The sequence below is a fragment of the Cavia porcellus genome, unplaced genomic scaffold, assembly GCF_034190915.1.
Source record: "Cavia porcellus strain 051 isolate PalLab524CR breed Dunkin Hartley unplaced genomic scaffold, mCavPor4.1 scaffold_33, whole genome shotgun sequence".
NCBI classification, from domain to species: Eukaryota; Metazoa; Chordata; class Mammalia; order Rodentia; family Caviidae; genus Cavia; species Cavia porcellus.
The window spans coordinates 21,823,536-21,836,912 of NW_026947516.1; the positions used below are offsets into that span (position 1 = coordinate 21,823,536).

The 13,377-nt window shown below is 32.9% G+C and overlaps 1 protein-coding gene across 6 annotated transcripts in view; it reads right to left on the reverse strand.

Moving 5' to 3' along the window:
- The window catches only part of Rps6ka3 (ribosomal protein S6 kinase A3), a 102,382-nt gene that overhangs the window by 28,646 nt on the left and 60,359 nt on the right, over positions 1-13,377 (reverse strand). For all 6 annotated transcript variants that reach the window (XM_063242935.1, XM_003466420.5, XM_023563624.2 and 3 more), the window contains 6 exons: positions 9,449-9,529; positions 8,605-8,684; positions 7,934-8,040; positions 4,475-4,512; positions 4,133-4,275; positions 3,670-3,740 (listed from right to left, as the gene is read on the reverse strand). In XM_063242935.1, coding sequence (XP_063099005.1) covers positions 3,670-3,740; positions 4,133-4,275; positions 4,475-4,512; positions 7,934-8,040; positions 8,605-8,684; positions 9,449-9,529 — 520 coding nt within the window. The remainder of the gene's footprint in view (positions 1-3,669; positions 3,741-4,132; positions 4,276-4,474; positions 4,513-7,933; positions 8,041-8,604; positions 8,685-9,448; positions 9,530-13,377) is intronic.

The window sequence follows — 13,377 nt, forward strand, 5'->3', positions numbered from 1 at the left end:
TTGGTATGAGTATTTATACTCCTGACAGCTATGTATGAAAGTTGCCACTGTTCTACATCCCACCAACACTCTGTATTGTCAGTCTTTTTTTCTTTTGGACTGAGATTTAAAATACATTTTAATGAATCATTTTTTTTACCACCTTGAAATAAAGATGACTTCTATTTTAAAGCCTGAAGTTGCTACGGCATCAGGACTTAACTGCTATCTTGCTTAATTGCTCAGGTTAGACTTGAATTTGTGATCCTCCTGTCTGTCTCCCAGAGTGTTGGGATTACAGGCATGCACCTGGGTTTCTCTAGTGCTTTTTTTGGTGTTTTGTTTTCTTCTGTACTTCAGGCTGGCCTCAAATTCTGGTGATCTGCCTACGTCAGTCTCTCCAGTGTTAGCAGCACAGATGTGCAAGTCTGGCCACCTCTACTGCTTTTGAGATAAGCAGTAGACATATTCTCCTCTGTTGAAATCCTTGTGGCAAATTAAGGAGGCTTGATCTTTATCAAATATTTAACCATTTTCAGTTATTGATTCTTGTGAACATGAGGGGTATATACTTTTCCTAATCTAAGCATCTTTACTGTATCTTTTCCCCACTATGGCAATCTTCTGTATTTTTTTTTTTGGTGGGGGGTAGAACTGGGTCTCACCAAGTTTCTCAGGCTGGGCTGGAACTTGGGAACCTCCTGCCTCAGCCTCCTCCCCTACCCTGCAGCTGGGATTATAGATGTGTGCCACCATTCCCGTTCTGTTTTGTCCTTTTTTATTTTGGTAACAATATACAGTTTGAGGCTTCTGTGGATCTCCACCATATTTTTTGTGACCTCCAGGTGAAGGTAGAAACATTTTCCTGGAATTATTTTTTTGGTACTGGAAATTGAACTCACAATCTCACACTTGCCAGGCAAGCGCTGTGCTACTGAGCTATATCCCCAACCCATCCTTGATCTGTTTGTCTGTGATGACTCCAATCAGTAAAAATGAGAAACTACATACTTTGTCATAGTTTGGAGCCCCCCTACTTGAGGGCTTCTAAATAACTGAGTGCAAAATCTCTCTTGCAAGTATAATGTTCAGCTTGCCAGTTTTGGAATTCTAGCTGTTTTGGTTGGGTATATAGAGGTAGCTTATTGTAGTTTAAATTTGCACTTTCTTTTTTGAATCAGCATCTCATTATGTAGTTTAGGCTAGCCTAGAATTCATGGCAATCCTCTTGCCTCATTTCCTTAAGTGCTGAGATTACAGGCATGTGCCACCATGGCTTGTACATTCTCTTTTTCATTATGTTACTAACATTGGTGTTGAACTTCTAGGCTCAAGGGATCCTCCTGCTTCAGCCTCCTGAATAGGTGGGACTATAGGTGTGTAACACCCTGACAGGTAATTTGCATTTTCTGATTAATGATATTGGGCATCTTAAGTTTATGATCCACTGAGTGTTCTGTTGTGAGGTTCCCTAAGTCTCCTGTCCATGCTATACTATTCTTTTTTCTTATTGCTTCAATGGAGTTTTTGATAATTCTGGATACAAGTCCTTTATTGGCTCTATGTGTTACAAATTTCTTCTACTCTGTTAATGAAGTCTTTTCCAGTATGACTCATTAATCTTTCCCTATTACTCTGCAATTTCCATTGGTTGTAAATTAAGGGTTTATATATGTGGAGAACTATTTCTGGACTCTTTATTCTATTGCACAAGTCTACTCATCTCAACGCCATATTGTCCTAATTTGATGCCTGGTAAAACAAGTCTTTCTATCTTGATCATCTTTAAGAAAGTTTCAGCTATTCTTGGTCCATTATCAGATCAGAATCAGTCTATAAGTTCCACATAAAAATGTTGCACATAAAAAACTTACAAGTTCCTTTGATTTCCATTAAGACTATAATTTTAGACTCGATGGGCAGCAGGGCAGCCAACAGCTACATGTGGCCACGAGTACTAAAAATGTGGCCAGCCCAATTTGTAAATGAAAACTACGCAATGAATTTCAAACAAATATGAAAAAATTATATCTCAATCATTTTTAAATGTTGATTATAGGTTGAAATGGTAACACACTGACTATTGAATTAATCATTATTACAATAAATTTTAATTGGTTTTCACTTTTTTGTTTTTGTACCAGTGATCGAACTCATGACCTCGCGCTTGCCAGGGAGGTGCTTGTGCTGCTGAACTAAACCCCCAACCTGGTTTTCATTTTTTAAATACAGATACTAGAATAGCAAATTATGTATGTGGATTACATAATATTTTTATTAGATTAACACTGATTCATAGAACCAACATCTTTGTAACAGTGGGTCTGGTATAATGTAGATATGGCTTATCTTTTCAAGCTACTATGGTTTTTTTTTTTTTTTTTCTTTTTTTTTTTTTGGCTTTTTCCTTTTTATCGGTACCGGGGATCGAACTCATGACTGCCTGCTTGTAAGGCAGGCACTTATGCCGCTGAGCTAAATCTCCAGCCCCAAGCTACTATGGTCTTATAAATTTTCTTTTACTAAAAGTTTCCAGATAAAATGTAAGTAAGGCCTGGGGTTGTAGCTCAATGCAAAGGTGCTGGATTCAATCCTCAGTACCACACACAAATATTAAGCTTTCTGTTTTTTATATAGTGGTCTTGTATGACTTCTGCTAAATTTATGTCCCTAGGAATCTGATAACTTTTTAATATTATTGTTAACAGTATCTCACCCCTCTCTGTTTTGTTTAGGTTTCTGAGACAATGTCTTGCTATATAGTCCCAGCGTGGCCTGGAACCCATAGAAATTCTCTTGCTTCAACCTCCAGAGTGCTGGCATTACAAGTGTGCACCATTACACCTGGCTCCACTTCTTTTTTGGTGCTAAGCATTAAACCTGGGCCTTTAGCATGCCAGGTAAGCACCCTACCATTAATCTATATTCCTGCTCCTTTTTATTTTGAGGCAGAATCTCTCTAAATTTTACAGGTTGACCTTATGCTTTCCATCCTCCTGTCTCAGCCTACAGAATAGCTGCGATTGTAGGTGTGCTACCACGTCTGGCTATAGTATCTTCTTTTAATTTATCATTTTTTGTTGTGAGTATACATATATAAAACAGATTCACATAGAATAATTTTTATTGACCCTATAAGCAACAAATTTGCTAAACTTAATTCTATGAATTTATATTATGATCAGATTTTCTATGGATACAAGTTATCTTTTAAAAAAATGGCAATTTTACTTTTTTTTTTCCGCTTGAGCCAGGGTCTTGCTATGTAGTTCAGGCTGGAATGGACTCACTACGTAGCCCAGACTGGCCTTGAATTCATGGTGATCCTACTGTGTGCTGGGTTATAGGTATGTGCCACCATGCTTGGTTTCTTTTTCAACTTTATGTCATACTTTTCTTGCTTGATTTACCATACTGGCTAGGACTTACAGAAAAATACAGATGGAAATGGAATAATAAGCATACTTGCTGTATTTCAAATCTCAAATGTAAAGTTTTCAATATTTCCTCATTCACATAATGAAAATGAATACTATAAACCTATGTAGCTTGTTCATATTTAAATTATGTAATATTGGTAAATTTTAGTTAATTTCTTATACTACAGCTGACATTTTAAAATTTTATTTCTCAATCTGATGTATTTATTTTGAAATATCTATTTTAACACTGCCATTACAAGATACTTACTTAAGAATCATAGTCATGGTTTCTTTTCGATCTTTTCCTTGGAAAGGTAGTGTACCAGTGAGCATCTCAAACTATACAGAGATAAAATAACCAGAAGTATTAGTCAATAAGTATAAAATCTCAAGTCCAGAGCTTAAAAAGCATCATCTTAATTACAACTAAATCTTCTGAAACTGTTAGCTATAAAACAAGTGATTTATGTTTTTCCTATTATTGAACTTCTTGGTAATTCTTAAGAAATGAGTTATATATTTTGCCTTTTCAAATTAGGATGAGATGAAATTAACTAATGGGTTTCATAGACCCACATTGCAAGTAATCACCTTTCTTATTTGTTACCTTCACTATAAAACATAGAAAATAAAAATACCAGTTTCTCTCTCCTAATGTTTACTGCTGACTTTCAAGTAGTGAACAAAATATTAATTTCCATTCCCTAAGAAACCAAAAATCCAGACCTTACCATTAACACACCAAAAGACCACCAGTCGGCACTCTGAGTATGACCTCTACGATTAACTACTTCTGGAGCCATATATTCCACAGTTCCACAAAAAGAATATGCTTTCTTTTCATGGTCAATAGACTCTTTACTTAGGCCAAAATCTGCCAAAATAAATATTGAAATCATAAATATCCTCAATAATTTGCACAGAAAACCGTTAAACTTTGAATTTATGTCAATTACTAAAAATTACAATCCAACTTTGTAACAAATACATTACTCAATATTTGTACTATAATCAACTTTAAAGAAAATTATGCAGAATAGAAGTAAATATTTTAATAAAATGGGAATTTTTACCTGTTAACTTGATGTGACCTTCTTCGTCAAGAAGTATGCTGATAGAAAACAAAGTCAGAAAATCTTTTAAACCACTAAATAGAGATTTATAGGCGCTAAAACTGAAATGACTTAAGCATCAGATCACATTAATTCTAAAATATTGTTTTAGACCACAAACAAAAAGGCAAAGGTAATGGTGGAAAAGTTTTCAAATACACATTCATAAAGGATGCCAAAGACAATGCCATGAACTTGTATGAATTAGCCAGAAGTACTTCAATATCACATAAGCTACACTGTTCCAAGCTGCTCTGTCTTACGCTTTTTTGCAGAAGTGGCCTGACTAAACATCCCAGTGCTTGCATAATAGTGTCTACAAAGTCAAAAGTGTAAGTCTTGGTCATTTTTAAGGTATCAAAGTCAACTATCTCTTTTTAGTTTTTTTTTCCCTTCTGGATACAACCGACACTATCATTTTCTTAATATATCACCTTCCCCACACTCTTTTTCACTGACCTTCAGTGTATACATTCTCCAGTGGTTTTGGTCTTCTTGAAAACTATGAGCACCTAGAAGTTTGACTATTCATTTTTCTTTTTCTTTTTTTTTTTTTTGTCTTTTTCCTTTTTATCAGTACCGGGGATGGAACTCACGACTGCCTGCTTGCAAGGCAGGCGCTTATGCCACTGAGCTAAATCCCCAAGACCAGTGAATGGTGGAGCACAGACCAATGAATGTTGAATGAAGCCAGTGTATAGAGGGCCTACAAAGCATTTTAATTTTTTTTCTTTGCTTTTCCACAAGGACAACAGAGTTGATAAAAGGTAAGCAGGAAAGTGATAATGAGATCTACAATTTCAGAAAATAATTGAGAGAAATGCTAAGGGGCATTTAGCAAACTCTGGTTCATGACAGAAGGACAATGGGAAAATGATACTGGCTTGGAGAGATACTTGAATGAAGAGTAATGTCATTAATTATGGAGCTACAAAAAGAAATAGGCACTAAGCTATGTGCCAATAACTATTTCTGGATAGGTATTTTAGTATACTGACTTGAAAGGTCAAACAAAAACTATTTCATTTAAAGCTACACCATAATATCGGCATTTATTTACTTTTAATTCTAACAAAATATGCAAGTCAAATTTTGTTATAAAATTTTACTACTGAAAAAACATGGCCAATTTTCTTTATACATCAACTCAAACACAATTACAACAAAGTTTACTCCTGAAGATAATTCAGTAGTGGTATAGTTTTCAAGTTTTGTTCATAACAAGATACTTGTTATGAATGTATTATTTTAGGAATTATTTTATAGTCAATTTATTATAACAGACATAATTAACAAGAATATGTAAGTTCATAAACATTTGGCTTAAAATGTAAAAGTCTCCCAAGTTCTATGTGATGGTATTTATCTGGATAACTTACAAAGTGAATATTATTTCAATTTAATTTCAATATCTAGCTACCTATGGGAAAAGATCTCAATACAAGCAATTTTATCTACATTTGATCTTACTCAAGCCTTGAGACAGTGTCCAAGCTTCATACAGTTTTATGACTGATGCTAATACAATGGTCTATTATAAGTATATTCAATTAAATACTATAAAATAGTTTTATGAATATTTAACCATATGTTTATAGTAATTTTTTTCTTAGGATTATATGCTTGAATACTTACTCTTTTTTCCTCTCATTCTAGGGATTGAACATGGGGCCTTGCAAATGCTAGGCAAACACTTTATTGTAGAACTACACCCTAGCCCTTGAATATTTATTCTCATAAAGAATTATTCTTTATTCTGTATCATCATAGTGAGAAGTTGAGAAAGCAATGAGGAAAAGTCAGTAGTTGCTTGGGAAATAAAATAGGACCACAGGTGGGGCTGGGGATTTAGTTCAGCGGCATAAGCACCTGCCTTGCAAGCAGCCAGTCATGAGTTCGATCCCTGGTACCGATAAAAACGAAAAAATAGGACCACAGGAAACATACCCAAAACTAAAACATAAAGTGTAAAAGTATAACAATTTCTATATGCTCACATAAAAGAGTTCCAAAAGATTGCTTCCACTACTTGCTGTCACAATATATAATTTACATTTTGCATGTAACATTTCAAAGTAATATTCAAAATACTTGATAAAGATCATGGTTGTACAACTCTATATATACTACAAATCAATGAACTATACATTTTTTCCAGATAGGGTCTCAATATGTTGTTCAGGCTGGTTCTGAACTCCTAGGCTCAAGAGATTCTCCTACCTCAGCATCTCATGTATATAAGTCTATAGGCTGGTACCACTTTAATGATGAATTGTACGGTATATGAATTATACCTCAATGAAGCTATACAAAACAGCCTTTATTTTTTATAATTTTCCTTATGTCCTTGAAAATAAAAAAAATTCTTTACTTAGTGTTAGACTCTAAACAAGGATAAATTATAACATGGAAGTATGTGTTTACTATTTAAATATCAGCTTTTTGATGATTGCTACTATAAAAGCTGTGGAGAATTTGTTTAATTTTGAAATGTGCAATTACAAGAAGACAACTTTCAATAAATGGTTTTTAGGAGAAGTTCTATATTTTTCTTCATATCCAAAATTTCTGTGTGGAGTTATAAGTAAAACAAGAAAATTATAAAAGTAGAAGAAAAACATGTGATGAATGATTTGGGAAAAACTTTTCTCAGACTGCAGGTTATGAGAAAAATTGCAAAAGATTGGCAGATGTAACTGAGAAAACATTGTATGTAGATTATAATAATGAATTTAAAATTAAAAGAAGAAAAATGTGTTTGTAATGTATGTTAAACAATCAAAATTCATCTTTTTTGTAGTACCTGTGATCAAACCTAGGGCCTTTATACTGAAGTATATCCCTAGACCTTTTTAATTTTTTAATCTAAACCCTGGTCTTAGTAAGTTGCTAGGCTGACAGGATGGGTTCAAACTTTTGATCCTTCTGCCTCAGCCTCCCAAAGTACTGAGATTAAAAGCATGTGCCACCATGTCCAGCATTTCTTTAAATGTGGGGTGGAGTCTTGCTACACATGCCAGGATGACCTCCCACCTGTGTTCCAATGATGTTGCCTCATCTTCCTGAGTAGCCTGGACTATATGTTCCTAGGTTAACAATTAAAATTTCTTAATCTGTAAAGTTTTTTTCTAAGCCACTGGGAAATACAGCAGTTGAAATGAAAAATAAGCAAACTCCATGAACAGAAAACACACAAAAATACATTGTTAAAAATCAAAAACAGATTTCAACTTCATTAAAATCATATAATGAAAATGAGAGCCAGAATATTTTTGATTAACCAAGACTGAAAAGGATTAAGAATATATACTGTTAACAAGCAGAGATGTGACGCACAGGTACTCTAATGGAATGCTATGGGTGTTCTATGCGATCATTATTTTTAAACATGGTATTCAACTTAGCAGCATGATTCCTTACTTTTCTGGTTTCAAGTCTCTATAGATTATTCCCAGGCTATGTAGATGATCTAAAGCAAGTGCAAGTTCAGCCAAGTAGAATTTGACATCTTCTTCTGTGAACATCACCTAAAATAATGATAATAATAATACCTGTCGTTATTTTCTTTTTGTATGTGATTTTTATGTAAAGTTCTACTTTAGAGCTTAAGTATTCAATGGTATGCAAATATGCTAATTATACACAGATTTATTTACAATTCAGTAGTGAAATAACTACAAACACAATCATTAAATATTAGCTATACACCACGGGAGAAATAACTTTACATTTTAAGTAATAACTATTTTCTTTGTGCCATTTTTCCACACAGTAATATTTCAGAAATAAAAAGTGATCTTTACAATGCATGCTCTCTATTGCTACTGTTGAGTAAGGATATCTTGATACAGTATTACTTCTGATAATAAAAAACTAAAAAAGAAAAGGAGCAGGGTTAAGACAAAGAGTCTGTCAGTTTAGAGTTTTGTTTTTAGGATAAATTTAAAAGAAACTCTTTTTTAGTTTTGTTTCAGTGTAAGAATCTTAGGCCATTAAAGAATATCTGATAACCATAATACTAAAATATAATAAAGCTTTAGTTGAAACAGGAAAGAGTATAAACAGATTAAGAAGAGACATTAATTATATACCTCTTTGGATAAGCGTGTAAACAAATCTCCTCCCCTGAGAAAATCCAAAATAAGATACAACTTCCCTTCAGTTTGAAAAGCTGAATGAAGAAATAAAAAAATTGTTTAATTCATTACAGTTTATTGTTTAGGCTTACATTAGGTCAATTCACTTGCAAATGAATATTCTTTCAGCACATTTATGATTAAATCATAGCCCTAAACTTATTTTTATTTAGAAGAAAACTGCTGATTTAGTTTCCATGTGGAAATGTTAAATGCAGTGTTTCTTACTATGGAAACACTAAATTTTCTACGTAAGTTTCTCAGAAATACAATAGTTTTAAACATGTGATCAATAAAAATACCTTAAAACAGAAAAAGTCTTACTTAAACATGAAGTAAAATTCTTAAAAATGACACTACAGGAAAAAAGTGTGGGTTGATTTAATTACATGCAGTTAAGAATTATTTTGTCTTTAATAATAACTGATAAGCATGTAACTTTGGCGAAAAGAAAAAGTAGTAACAGTTTTAGGACTAGAGATTTTGCTTGTCTTTAACTTGGGCTATCACACATGGACTACAGAATGTTGATACACTATTACTACTTCTTATAATAAAAAAGTAATCATTATCTATTTCCATGGTTACCCCTCAGAAACTAACTTTATAATGTTTAAAATAACAAAAGCTTCTAATGTTTGTCTAAGAAATAACAGTTTAATTTTCATGACTGTAACATATGCATCTTTTAAACACATACAAATATATGCAAATATTTATATAAACAGTGTATCTGAAACTACTCAGGAAGTGGGGGGATGAGACGAAGAGATTAGATGGGAGAAGTTTCAGAACTTACCATAATGCAACTTGACAATAAAAGGATGATTAACTTCTACCAAGATATCTCGTTCCATTTTTGTTCGAACACGGTCTCGAACTACAAAAGATTGTACATATACTAAATTGTAAGTTTTCAAAAATTAAAAAAACAAATTATTTTTAGTAGTCATTTTAAATAAAATTTTGCTTATGTGTGTAAAATGTGAACATTTTATTGCTCTTAAATTTACAAAAGTAATACAAATATATTTTACATTATGCAGCCAAAAGAAATTGTATGTTTATAAAATCTATGCTTTAAGGTAAAAAACAAATCAGAGAACATTAAATGTTAGTTTTAATATCAAATTTACAAGCATTTTAACCAAAGTTGTTGAAAATGGCAAAAAAGCATGCAACTTTTAACAAAACAAGGCACCCTAGTGAAATATGAAAACGGTAACAACAAACGGAAATAGGTTTCAATGCTTCTGTCAACACTATTCACTGAGCATTCAATAAGTATCTGTAAAATGTAGCACATGTAAGCAAGGATGGATATGCTCACAAAGGTCTATTTTGAGAGAAGGAGGAAAGGGAAGAGAGGGAGAAAGGAAATAACTGTGGTACAGCTGAGAGAATAGATTTTTGGAGTTTGAAAGATCTACATTTAGATCTGTGTAGTAGAATAAATTACTTATTTACATTCTCTGAACCTTAGTTACTTCTCAACTATAAAATGGAGATTATATATACCACTGTACTTTTAGGAGTATATGCCCATATGAAGTAACGTTTATACCTGGAGCCTGGTATTTAGGTAACTGTCAACATTATAATTTATATAATTTTGTATATAATAATTTATATACAAAAATAGCACTATCAACATGATTAAGGGATAAAACAATTTATTACTAGTAATGAGAAGACAGGAATTTAGAGATGGGCAAGATTAGTTTAACATATATAGGATGGTTAGAGGAAGGAGCCAGAGTTAGGGCACAAAAAGCTTTAAGACTTTTCCAGTAGAATTCAGATTTGGAAAGACATGCCCTAGAAAAGACATGGAATATCAATGTAAGTAAGAAATGAAGGCATTGCTGGGTGTGGTGGCACATGCCTGTAATCCCAGCACTCAGGAGGCTGAGGCAGGAGGATCACTGAAAGTTCAAGACCAGCCTGGTACAAAATGAGCTCAAGGCCAGCCTGAACTGCAAGACTCTGTCTCAAAAAGATAGATAGATAGAAAGATAGATAGATAGATAGAGAGAGAGATTAATGATGAACAGGAAGTGGTCAAATCAGAGATTGATTACAGGGGAAATGAATTAGGGAGGATCCAGATTCTTGGTTAGAAGACTAGGATGAATTTATGTTTGAGTTTTGGGCAAAGCTTTCTTCCAGCAACCAAACATTTCCGGAGCAAGGCCTATGTGCTAGGTATTAGGAATACGAATACAAATAAGATAATCCTCATAAGGCTCACAATGTAGAAGAAATGACAGACATATAAATACATGAGTAGAATACATTCTGATAAATACTCTCAATGATTATGTAAATGATTAGGATAGAATGGGAGTCTGTTTGGGGTGAAGTGGGGACAAGGAGAAAATTGAGTTGGTTTTAATTTGAATTTAAGTAACTACAGATATTTAAAACATGGGAATAAAAAACCTGGGGAAAACAAATGGGATAAAAAAAATCTATAAGTTGTATATTCATAACTGGGAAATTCTGGTGTCAACTGACTGAAAATGGAAAACTCAGAAATACAAATCAACTATTCTTTTCAACTTTAGTATATGTGCTGCTGAAGTAAACAATCCATTTCTTTTTGTACCAGGAATTGAACTCAGGGCTTTGTGCTTGCCAGGCAGGCACTGTGCCACTGAGCTATACCCCAGCCCCACTCAACTGTTCTGGAAGTCTGTACAGCTGCCTTTTCCAGCTAATATAACAAATTTGATATCAACCTGTGAGTTGTATTACCTTGTCCTACAATTCTGATATCTACCTTATCATATTTAACATGCTTTATTTCTTATGTGAATGAAATTAACCACCAAGGCCTGCTAATCTACTTTAAATCTGCTCTTTTTCTATTGTTGCTCTTAAAATCTTGGACTAGTTCCTATTACCTTAAAGGTGGATTCAAAATTTCTACCTCTTTCAGTAAATATACAAAATTTATCATTTAAAAATCACTTCTTGGCTCAGTAATCAGAATACATACCAACATATCCACAATATATTATACATCCTTCTATAATTATTTCCCAATGAAAACAAAAATTACATGGTTTAATGGCTGTGGTACTAATGAGATGATTTACCCACGTCAAATTATTTTGTTGCTCAGGGACTTATTTTGCCCTCTATAAAAAGAGAGGCTTCAGCAAGATGATTTTCTTCTGATTATGATTGTTTTGAGAGTGTTTTTTCTACATTTCCTTTTAAGTAACATTGATGAGATCTTATTTAGTTGAATATGAGCAGTAAGATTCACTCACTAGAAGTTTCATTCATTTTGTCTGAGATAGGATTACTAATTCTATTCTGGACTCTTGTCCTTATGTAAAGACCTAGTGACAAATACAAATCATTCTACAATCAGGAATTGTTATTAGTCTATACTAGTTCAGAAGAAATCATGTTTTAGATCAGTCAACTTCTAAACTCTGTTTTAAATCCTTATTACTTTTAAAACCTCTTTGACTTCAACATTAGAATAAATAAGAAACGCTGCCTGTGATTCTAGGACTATGTATAGTAGGAAAGACATTGTTTTAGGCTGGTTCATAAAATCTTTGAGTCTTGACAGACCAACTTTAATAGGACAAAATTCTCTGTTAACTTGATCTAATGTCATCAACTTTTATTTTACTGCACTTACTGTATTAATAGGAACCTTAAAACAGAAAGAAACTTCTGGTTAAATATCTATGCTTTACTCGCTATCTTCTTCCAAAACCCCATTGAAATAACATTAATAGATAAATTACAATAGTCCCCTCTTATCTATGGGGAACTTGGGGTTAGATCCCCAGTAGATTCCTGAAATTCTGAATAGTACTAAACTCTATATACACTATGATTTTTACTATACATACATACATACCTATTATAAAATTTAATTTATAACTTAATGCACGGTAGGAGGTTAATAAAATAGAAAAATACAAACTATAATGCGTAAATTCAAAAGATCAAAGGACAGAAGAGGAAACAATAGCAGAAGATGTGTCAATGGTAACTATCTCCTAAGTGAAGTACTTAGTAAAGGATCACTAGACATTTAAGAAAAGGCTGTAAGCATAAAAACAGCAAAATAAAACAGGAAAAAAAAAGAATAAAGGGAAACAAATAATATAGATAGCAAAACAAAACTATCAAGATGATATGGCACCCATGAAATAAGAACAGGAAGCCTCAAAAAGGGTGGGGTAGGGGAAGGAACGAGTATTCTCAACAAATAACTACAAGAGAAAAATAAGAAATAGAAATCAAAACACTTAGAGACAAATCAATTGCTAAGTATGGATCCTGGTTCAAATTACATGAAAGAAAATGAATTACAATAGTAAGGACAACTGGAAATTTGAACTCTCAGACATCTGTATGATAATTTTTAAGTATAAAAATAGTTATACTATTCCTTTTAGCAGTTTTTATCTTTCAGAGATTAATAGGTTGGAGTTTGTTATGGTGAAGGGCTTAAGGAAATTGTTTTACAGGTTACTCAGGGGTATTTCTAACACAATCTGTGAAATCACTTAATTTCCCATTGTTTTATACACACACCTGCTTTGTCACACAGTACAGCAGATACTCAATATATGTAGCAAATATAATAAAACTTAACATATATTTTGTACTATTTTGTTCCACTAACTTCTATGTTCACATCACTTCCACCAGTAATATATTGAAACAGTAGTGCTTTGAATAAATTTTAGTATT